At 33.5% G+C, this 11,644-nt stretch overlaps 1 protein-coding gene across 1 annotated transcript; it reads right to left on the minus strand.

Annotated features, from left to right (window-relative positions):
• Positions 1-4,319: 4,319 nt before the first annotated feature.
• Positions 4,320-7,939, minus strand: LOC149536870 (cytochrome P450 CYP72A616-like). Its single transcript, XM_089806361.1, has 4 exons — positions 7,910-7,939; positions 5,624-5,865; positions 4,874-5,267; positions 4,320-4,745 (listed from the first exon to the last, which is right to left on the minus strand). Exons 1-4 carry the CDS (start codon positions 7,922-7,924, stop codon positions 4,320-4,322), a joined length of 1,077 nt encoding a protein of 358 aa, XP_089662487.1. The 5' UTR covers positions 7,925-7,939.
• Between the last annotated feature and the right edge of the window lie 3,705 nt (positions 7,940-11,644).

Below are 11,644 nucleotides of genomic sequence, written 5' to 3' on the forward strand. Positions count from 1 at the left end.
GCCAAAAAATGATCCATTCATTTTGAAAAATAGTGTTTATACAAGTTTGATGGATCCCAAGGGTCACCATTATCCCTTTGATATGAAAAAGAAAAGCACACAAGCTAATTAATTATAAAATAAACTCTAACAACTATAAAAATCTATATTAAATTTTATGTCTACTTGTAGAAGTCATAACTTTTTACTCATAGCTTGAAATCACAAATTGCCAGAATTTATGGAAAGATCTTATAGACTTCTACATTTATTGAACAAAGTCTTAAGTGCAATGCTACAACTTCTTGCCCCTGTTGAAGCCTAGAAATGTCCCAAAGGCCTCCGAAATAGATTTTGATATTTTCCCATTTTTTCTTGTGTCAACATCCTTTGCATCTTCCTGGACTATGTTTTGATTAAAAATGCAACAAATGTTGCAAGAGACATCAGAGAATAGACCTTGAGAAAACTCATGCCAAGTCTTAATGATAAAGAGGTAAAGAAATCTTTAAAGTAGAATGAAACAAAATTGACACCTAAGTTCAATACATTTTTTATCTTGTCAAAGGACATTGAACCTTTGGTGAAGTTCAATACTATTGCATGGGAAAACATCTATGGGTTGCATAAGCCTAGTGACCATCTTGTGCAAATCAATGATAAGGATGGTGAAGAAGATGTGGCAAAGGATAATGAAGATGAAGAAATAGAAGATGAGGAAATAGAAAATGTAGGTATTGATGATGTTGATGAGGAAGAAGAACAAGAAGCTACAAGAGGAAGTATTCCAAAAACTTGGAGTATTGAGGATACTGATGCAAAGAATAGAGATTATGACTTCCCTTCCTCATTCTCCAAGAAAAGCCTTACTAAAATATAGCTCAGAGAGAGCTTCTACCAAGTTGGTTCAGGTTAAGACTAGATCACCAAGCACCCAACCAATCTCTATAGTTACTTTACCAAGTACTTCAATAAGTGAAGTGCCTAACACTTCATCTATCGAGCAATAGGCTCAGATCATTCCAACACTAGGCTTGACCAAGCAACAACAAGGTATTCCTATTGTCAGTGTTATTTGTACCATTCCTACATTTGTTTCTATTTCTACTATTTCCACTATTATTTCTATCATGGTTAGTGCAATGACAGTTTAGGCTCAGTCTCAGCTAAGCACTGAAGTTATGAACAAAGGAAAAGAAATATTTCCTCTTTTATTCATAAGGAAAAGGGTCAAAAGGTTGAAACCTCCAAGGAATAAATTAATCTAGAGGAGAACATTATAATACCAGATTGGGATTCTTTCAATCTAACTCCTGATCAAATGGACACCCTTGGAGAACTCTGGAAGAAAAGAACAAGGAAACGAAAGCTTAGAGAGGAAAAGAAAAAGAAAAATCAAGTCCTTGAAGATATCAAGAGCATATTTGTTGATGCTTTGAGCATTGAGGTTGATGAGAAACAACCTATTTTGGATCAATTGGTTGAAATTGTCCAAAAATACAATGAAGAACTAAATGGACAGGAAAAAATTCTACAAAAGGAAAAAGGAAAATTTGAAAACAAATTTTTGGAGCAAGTGGCATAGAAGATAGCTATAGATCAAGTAGAATTATCTACTATTCTTGCTACACTTGAAATATATGTCAATAATGTTGTTTCTTTATTTGTCAAGTTGAGTAACACATCTATCTTTATTAAGGAGATTAAGGATAAACTATCCAAAATAGATGAAGATATGAAGGCAAGTGTACAAAAATTGCCACTTGATCCTAGTTGTAGTTCTACACATTTTGTAAAGATCAGGTACTTGATAGATCTCCAAGCAGAATTACTAAGGGAAGAAGCCAAGATTAGGGCCACACTTGCGAAAATCCAAGGCATGATTCTTCCAAACATGGATGCATTATAAAAGTACATTACACATGCAAAGACACTGATCCGTGACAATAACTTCTCCATAATTGATCAGATGATGAAACTTTCAACAGAGGTACAAATAACCTTGCATGCATCTAAGGTATTGTAAGAAAATTGGGACAAGACCATGGCAATCATTTTGAAGGTCCATACTAATTTCTTATCACATTTTGATATTAACTTGTAAATATTTTGCACCTTTGGCATTTATGTCAAAAGGGGGAGAAGATTATTTGTATAGCAAGTATTATTATACTCCAGATATATGTATGGCGGAGAGATATGTGTATGGGGGAAGTAATAATATGGAGACACATGTACAAATAGCAGAAAATATGGTTACAAAAGCAATTATGAAAAATAAAAAATCAAAGTAAAACAGAGTAAGAGGTAACTAAGCTACAATAGTAGATAACAGTCAAAACCCTTCAGATGTGTTTATTCCATGGTTTTATAATCTCCCAAAGGGGTTGCAAGCAGATGGACTAACCACCAACTTATTTCTTGCATTTTGTAACATTTTGTCAAGCAACTTTTCCAAAAATTGCACAACTTTGACAACTTTTTGCATCTTTGAGAAATTTTTCTTTCCTTTACTTAGGAACTTCCAAACCTATCTACTTTGATCCATTAATGGTGTCTAGGAATGATTTAGCCTTCAAGACATCAATTTGTATGATTTTTTCCATTTTTTCCTTATTAACAATTTTTGCACCATTGACATCCTTTTGACATCTTCCCCTTTCTTGCTCCAAATGACATGTTAGGAGGTCCAATCCATGCAATAGGATATAAAAAAATCATGGAGGACAATATGGTTTACAAACCATACCTTCCTCATGCTTTCATGGTCCTAGACCCATGATCCCTAACACAAGCTACACTCATAAACACACCAAAATCTCCTAGGATGGAAACTTCACCTAGGACTAGCTCTAAACAAAGAGATGACCTTGAAAAAGTCCAAACTCACTCACACCCCTGACTTGGCTAGAGTCGGTACATGATAAAAATCCAATCTAGCTAGAAACCAAAATGAGGGCTTTGACTAGGTGCCCCTACACCATGTGCTTTTCCTATCAAAGTTTTTTTCTCAAAATATTCTTCCCACAGTTTTCTAAGATGAAATTTGATTATGCTATCATGTACCATGTCTTCAGATGAAACTTGATTAAAAAGAGAAAATTTCAATATTTTTTAGCAATAGAAAAATCAACTTATAATTTTTTTGAAAACATGTCAATTATTGTTCAATTTTTTTAAAAAAATTATATTCATAATCTTCATATTGTTTAACATATTTCATCTGTTTACATCATCTTGAAATTTGTAACAAAAATATGACATTTTTGTCATTGAAGTTTATCAGTTTACTATTGTTAACCTTTTCCTTTTTAAAAGTGCGACAGTTGATTGTGCTTTTACCCACATTATCTAAAATTATGTTATCCTCAAACTCTATCAATAATTCAGTAACTTCTTCAAGATGTCCTTTTGTTATACCTAGATCAAGTTTCTTCATAATCAAAACATAAGGCATACTTTCCCTCTCGATACCATACAAGAATGTTCTTCCTTCAACTAGACAAATTCTCACTGTAGTACAATTCTCATTCTTAGGTGCTTCTACCAAAGGTAACAATACTTTCTTCATCCCATTTGCCACTACAAATTTCTCAATGACAGGCAATATGTTTTATCATTTCACAATAGAAAAATTCACTGAAAATATGTATTAATAAATGAAATCCCATGAATTTAACAAATTCATTTTGATAGATTCAATGATTACTACACTTCTAAAGAATGCCAAGAGATCATTTTTCGATGCTAAAATTACTAAATTCTATTTCAATTAAACATATTCCAAATGCAAAGTAAAATATCAACAAGAAAAACAAACAATATATAAGTTAATATTCAATAGTTAATATTAGTCATTCATTTATACTTCATGTTTAAGAAGATATCTCACCAAAAACCCACATTCTTCCATCATTTATACAAACATATTAATTGCAATTCACCCTCTCTATCCAATCGATTTGTATAATGCAACAATTATATTTCAACAACTACTTCACTATTTTTATAAAAATTAAACCATAATACTTACAAAAGCACTAAAATATTCACTATTTTTATAAAAATTGAACCATAATACTTACAAAAGCACAAAAATATATTGATATTATCAAAGCTCAATGAATTTTTTCCACAAATGTAGTTTTGAAGTCTCCAAATTATCTTATAAGCTCAACAAATATAAAACAATGTAAACATTTAAATCATTGGTTCATTAAAATGACCTTATTACAATATATAAACTTTAACTATACATTTTCAACATCTACACTATCGGCTATTATTTACTTAAAATTGGATTAAATAAGAAGTGTTTCTAGGCAGTCCAATTTTCAGTCTTAGCACATGCTGAAGATTACCTGAGCTCCATGTTGAGGTCTCACAGTAGCAAACTCCGTGGGAGCATGAGCATAAGATGGTGAAGTCACAAAATAAAATCTTTGCAGAACCATTGCCAACACTAATTTTGCTTCCAACAGTGCGAAATTCTGACCCACACATATGTATGGACCTCCACCAAAGGGCATGAACGCCGTGGGATGCTTTGCAGCCTTTGCAATTCCTTCACTAAATCTCCCTGGGTTGAAATCATTTGCATCACTTCCCCACAGAGAAGGATCATGGTGGACGGCAATGATCGGAATGAAAAGTTGAGTTCCTGTAGGAATTGATAGCCTTCCAAGCTTCATTGGCTCACATGCCTCTCGCAATACTCCTGCTCCAGGTGGATAAAGTCTCAGGACCTCATTTATGATCATTCCCACCTACGGTACATTCATACAACATTTTGTTACACAAAACCAAATTACTTTTATGTCCTTACCAATTTCAAAATAATGCATTGTATTCGATCACATGGAATTTTTTTGGGGTCTGTTTAGATGGTACTTACAATTTTGAGGCGACTTAAACTATCTGCATCTGGATAATTGTTTTTCCCACATACTTCCAACACCTCTCTGCGGCCTTTTTCTTGCCAATCTTGGTGTATGCCCAACAATATTATACACCATGTCAATAGTAATGCTGTGGTTTCATGACCGGCAAAGTAAAAAGTCTTGCATTCATCAATGATTTCTTCTACAGTCAGGCTTGCATTACTTTTGACATTGTCTCTCCCCTGCTTCTTGTTCTCAGACATCATTAATCCAAGTAGATCTGTACCATAACTGCCTGTTTTCCCCATCTCAGCAGTCATCTTCCTGGCATCTACAACTTGTCTTAAGCATCTTCTTATTTCTTTCTCCAAATTCCAACGTTGCCTATTCTTTGTAGTAGGCAAAAACCTGATGATATTAAGAAATGGGTACTAGTTATAGATTCTGCATACTTCCCAATCTGAATAAACCCTCTTTAAGTACAAAACAATTTATCCTCTTGAATAAAATGTCCCCACTGGATTTAAGTTCCTAAAAATTAAAAACACCAGATCCCAAATGCACATAATTCTTGAATGATAAAAGGCATTTGAGATGGGAAGATACATTTATAAATGAGTGGCACTCTTCACACGAACATACTCAAATCAAAATTGTGATTGAAGTTTCAAGGAAATAAATGAACACACTGAAATCAAAATTTTGATTGCATTTTTTGACAATTGAAGATTAAAATTTGTAGTCACGAAACCGAAGTTTGTCACCTGAAACCTGGGACATAAACATTGCGAAAGACTTCAATTGCAAGAACCATCTGTTTGGTTTGCATATCAAAGATTTGTTTTCCCTCTGCAAAACTGCTTCCAAATGCTGTGCGGGCAATAATATCTGCCGTGAGATCGTGGAACTCCTTTTGCACTTCAATTTCTGATGAACCTGACAATACCAATTTACTCCACTCATCCAACATACTCTCACTGCTTTTCACAATTGTTGGAACCATACCCTGCAGTCACAAAACACTTATGCTACTTATGATATTTTAAATATAAACTTCAAAATATAAAGTCTTTACAAAATAATCTGGACATAGATCTTAAGTCTAAGAGATTAAGATGATTCCAAGTTTTGCAGTCATGTTCCACGATTGGATTTATGATTAGAGTGACTTCAATGGATTGGAATAGAATATCGCTATTCAAAAGCACACCAAGAATTTCTCAGCTCAATATTTGAGACTATCTTCTGGTATGAAGTATGTTGCAAACATCTTCACAAAACCTTTCAACCGAACAGATTGGATTGCATTTTTTTGAAGTTTTACTTGGAAGATATTTTACAAGTGATATGCCCTGCCCCATACATACTTAAGAGTAGATTAGGTTCAATGCTAAAAGCTTATTTGAAAATGAGTTTGAACACCACACGGGATCTTTCCTCTGCTAAGATGCCTTAAGAGAAGTATTATACTCTGTCAAATCGAGCAGGGTTTTGTACTCAGATATAACCCTTCATTAAGGTATGTCAACCCAGGCCAGTAGGGAATGGCCCTTAAAGTATGGGTTTACCCATGGTAAGTATCATCACAGGCGAATAGATCCGATTCTAATTTTGCCCAGACATCTTTAGAAGTGGTTAAAGGTTAAAAACTTAGAAGCTTCTCAAAACCAATTGCCTGCTATCTCCTACCTTCTTTATATTCTTCTCTCTCTATCTCTCCATGTCCTACCTTGTTTATATTCTTCTCTTTCTATCTCTTCATGTATCATTTTTTATTACTTTATCTTTCTATTTTTCCTCCGATCATCTTTTGCCCTCTTAATATTTATCTCTCTCATCTCCACTATCTTTCCTATGTTATATTTATCTGTTTACCATTTTAATGCTCCCTCTCTTCCCTCTCTTCTCTTTCCCACTGCCTATCTCTCTCCCTTTCTCTATTGTCCGACATCTTATCTCTCTTTTCTCATATATCTCTCCCCCTCTTCTTCCTCCTTCTATCTCTCCTAATTCTCCCTCACTGGTTGTCCTCCTCTTAATTTCTGTTCTTATATATCTACTTCTTATTATTTGCCTGTCTATCATCTTCTATCTCTCTTCTTTGCAACATCAATATCTCCTAATATGTCTATCTCTCCCTTGCTCCCTTGCTCCTGCTTCCTCTTTATTTTTATCTCTTCCTCTCTAACTCCCCTCCTCTATATCCTTCTCTATTTCTATCTCTTCCTCTCTAACTCCCCTCCTCTACATCCTTCTCTCTCAGCAACATTATCTCCCATTAGATACCTGATCCTCTCCCTCTATCTTCATTTTTGCTTCTATCTTGCTATCTCTTCCTTCATCAGTAGACAGAACTCCCTCTTTTTTCTGTCATTATCTCTCCATCTCTCTACTCTTGTATCTCTTCCCTCTCCCTATGTCACTTCTCTTTTCTATCTTTATCTTACTATCTCTCCTCCCATGTATTTATTTCTTTTTATATCTATTTTTCCTTCACTTATCTTTTTATTTCATTTTCTTTAACTTCCATCCCTATCGATCTTTCTCTCCTTTTGTCCTTATCAATCTCTCTCCTCTCCATATCCCTCTCTTCCATCTCCATCTCATCACTCCCCCTCTTTCACACTCTTCCCTCCTCTATCTGTCCTTCTTTAGAAATCTTAATTTAATTTTGAACTTTGAGCTATGATGAGATTTAGGGTTCAGACAGTCACCTTAGGATCTGGAGACAATCTTTGGTAACTGTGATTGGCCATGCAATGCTTGGGGACCTGGAAAATCTTGGAATTACACCTAATCAAGGGAATCAACACGGCTCTACAAATAGAAAAGGTCCACTAGCATGCTTGGACGATGGAAATGAGGATTTATGCTTCTTGTTTGGGTGCTGCTCCAATAATGAATCCTCATGAAATCGGTTGAAGATTTATGTGAAACGGAGAACCATGTTTATCTATCACTAGGAACCTGACAGATTTCCCTCTAAAATATAATTATCACATCATTTTGCTCTCACTTTAGGACATAAAAATAGATATTCATTCTCTTACCTTTAAGGGATCCATATGAAAAGCCGGATTGATGATTTTCCTGTGGTGAGCCCATTTCTCACCTGTCAAACCCAGAACTCCCTGTCCTGCGAGTTGCCTTGAAAGGGGATCTTCAGAGTCCTACATATTCTTCATAATCAAAAGTTTATTAATCAAAAGGATCTTCAGAGTCCTACATATTCTTCATAATCAGCCACTATTCTAAGTTTTAACAACACCCAAGCTTATTAAACAATCAATGATGTTATATGAAGGAATTCCAGTAATATGATCAACAAAGTACCAGATAGTGTGAAAAGATGGAGAAATAAGTGTACCGTAGGTCTTGGTCCACTGGTAAATATGGGGAAGAACGTGAGGGACTATATCATGTGAGAGTGCAGGCATGGGTTTCGCTCTCTGCTTATCGAGCATCCTGGATATATCTGTGGTATTCCCATGGAATTCCTTGGGCTTCAAAGTGCTTTTTCAGTTGCAGAGGCTTCCACCATATTGTTATTGCAATCTTGAGCAGGAACAAAATTAAACCAGAAGAAACAATTGTCAAACCCCAAAATACCCACTCCATGTTCCACTCCTTGTTTAACACTCCAATTCTTTGCTTGAGATTTGCTGCAACTTTTTCGATGCAGCTCAAGTGTAGAATCCCTTCATATTTGCATATAGCAAAAATGACCTGATTATTTTCATGTGGGAAAAGATAACGCCAACCACTCTTGTAGTTCAGAGATGGCGTAGCTTAGATTTAAGATAAGAAACTACAGCAACCAGTCGGACCATACGATGCAATGGGCAGGCCTAGATGGTGATTTATAAAATAGTATTATGAAAAACTTTCTAGTTATTATAAAATATATATTAAAGATATGTTTGACCTTTCTACTTGCATACCTTGTATAAGGTTTTAAATAAAAATCAATGACATGTTTTTTGGAATTATAAAATAATATAATTCAGTATGATGTAAATGTATGTGTTTATTGAATACTCTAGTGATTGTTTGAAATGAATGATATGTTTTTTTGGAATTATAGAAGAACATAATTGAGTAATATAAACTTGTCACAATATAATGACTGTTATGAATATTTTGTTTTAATTTTTATAAAATATATTTTAGATTTATGTCTAATGTTAAATAGAAATTTGAAAATTTTATTTTATTATTTTTGAAAGAAGATTTGGATTATAATGCAGATGTTACAATTTAGGTTTTGTCATAGATTCAAATTATCATATCTATGTTTAGAAAAAATCATATAAAAAGATTAAGAAAAATGAGATACTATTTTCAATACAATTCAATCCAATCTATTAATGTTTAGAAAAATTCATGAAGAAAATGTCAACAAATATATGATACTAGTTTGAATTAAATACAAACTCTAGCATATTCATATTTAGAAAAATCTCTATAGAAAATGTTAAAGAGATATGACTTTAATTTTTTGATAAATAGACCATTTTCATTATATAATATTAAAAATTATCCTATACAAAAAAGGAGAGTAGGAAAACATTATTTTCAACTTTCATCCCTTGATTCATCTAAAATAAATATTGGATAAAAAGACATCTGTTGGCTACTTACATATTTTTTTCTAAAGATGGAAATGACATCATCTAAGGACATGTATGGTCATTACTAATCCTAAAAATAATAATATTTTTTGGCAAATTATTATATATGGTCAATTACATTTCATAATTAAAAAACCAACCATTCCAAAGAATAATGCATGTTAATGGAAAAAAATTAGAGATTTTAAATAAAATTGTACAACAATTACATTTGACAAAAGAAAAGATTTTACAATTATAGTGTATACCATTTACATTTCATGAAAGAAAATCTAGAAATTTTGAATTATATTTTCTTCAACAAAAAAAATCTCCAAAAAGGCACATTATTTACTCAAATCTTTAATCTTTGAGACCTATAGAGCTAGCTGAACACAATGTTTGAATACCATAGAATGTTTATTCATACAATTGCAAATAAAACTAAATTAGCTAATCGTTGCCTAACTTGATATAACTAACTCTTAACAAAAAAACTAATTGACAATATTTATTATCTTTCATTCTCTCCCATAGTAAATTTTGTTAAAAATAAAGTATAACAAAATGTTCATTATCCCTTTTCTCCCCCATAATGAACATTGGGAAGAGCACAAAGTAAACTCTAAAGTTCTTGAAAGTGACTACCAACAAGGGTTTTTCTTGATATATCAACAACTTGTGTGTAGTGGGGCAATATACCAGTTCAATTAAGCCTTTTTGAACCAACTCACGAATGCAGTGATGTTGAATGCCAATATGTTTTGTTTTGCCATGAAAAAATTGGATTTTCACTCATTTGAATTGTATTTTGATTAGTACAATATAACACAATAGGACCATCTTAAAGATGTTGGAGATCTTGCAATATTCTACACAACCAAACAACCCGACAAGTAACAAATGTGGCATCTTTATGTTCAACCTCAACAGTAGAAAGTGATACATTAAGTTATTTATTTGATTTCCAAGAAATGACTACAAAACCAAAACTAAATGCATAAGTAGAAGTAGACCTATGATCCTCTATAGAACCTATGAAATTAGAATCAATATACCCAACCAATTTACACTCATTAGAATGTTGAAAAGACAAACCAAAATGAATTGTTCCTTTAAGATATCCAAGTATCTATTTAGTTGCACCTTGGTGTGTTTCCTTGGGCTCATACATGAATCAAAAATCAAACTTTTTGCATATGTAATATCTAGTCTAGTAGTGGTCAAGTAAAGTGAACTTCCAATTAGTTGTCTATAAATGGTGGGATTGACATAAGGAGAATCATCAGAAATATCTGATTTAATGTCAACCTCCATAGGTATGCTCACTAGTTTGGAATCTTGCATACATAATTTTTGAAGAAGATCTTAAACAAATTTCTATTGGGGCAAAAATATAGAATGCATACATGTATCTTTTCAAACCTCAAGACCAAGAAACTAATGCATCCCCCCTAAACTAGTCATTTCAAATTTTAAAACCATTTTTGCTCTAAAATTTGAGAACAAAGAAGAATTATTACCAGTGTATATGAGATCATCCACATGAAGAACAACAATGAGAACATCCTCACTAAAATGGCCAATATAAAGATTAGGATTAGAAGGAGTTTTTACATAACCATTTTGAGTCAATTTTGGACTACTATTGACACAAAAGTATGCACCCTTTCTTGAGGTATGAACCTCAAGAAAGCTTGTGTAATATGGAAATGACCTCCAAGTGTGGGACTTGCACTTTGAGGTCAAATCTCTAAAGAAGATTGACTTCCTCACTATCAAGGTGCACCTAAACTACTGCTTGAGAGGAAAAGGGAGCAGGAGAACATAAATTAAATATGCCGAAAGGGAAAGTGGGGTGATACACCTAGATAAAACATGGTCCTCAAACACAACTGGGTGAACCCACAATAATGGGTTCCACTTTAGTGGGACGAAGAAACTTGAAAAAAATGGCAAATTTTCGCATCTCAATTTCTCATACGTTCGCGCGAACACCCTAGACATGTTCGCACGAACATGTACCTAGCGCGTGTTCGCACAAACATGGCAAGGTATGTTCACATGAACACGTGCTAGGTACATGTTCGCGCAAACATGCATTGACCAAATTTTTTATGCCTTAAAACGTCTTTTTCACTTTTCAAAATTCATTTTTACGGCGAGCACTGTTGA

This window comes from Cupressus sempervirens, chromosome 10 (assembly GCF_028749045.1).
Source record: "Cupressus sempervirens isolate cs-2001-9-10 chromosome 10, ASM2874904v1, whole genome shotgun sequence".
NCBI lineage: Eukaryota > Viridiplantae > Streptophyta > Pinopsida > Cupressales > Cupressaceae > Cupressus > Cupressus sempervirens.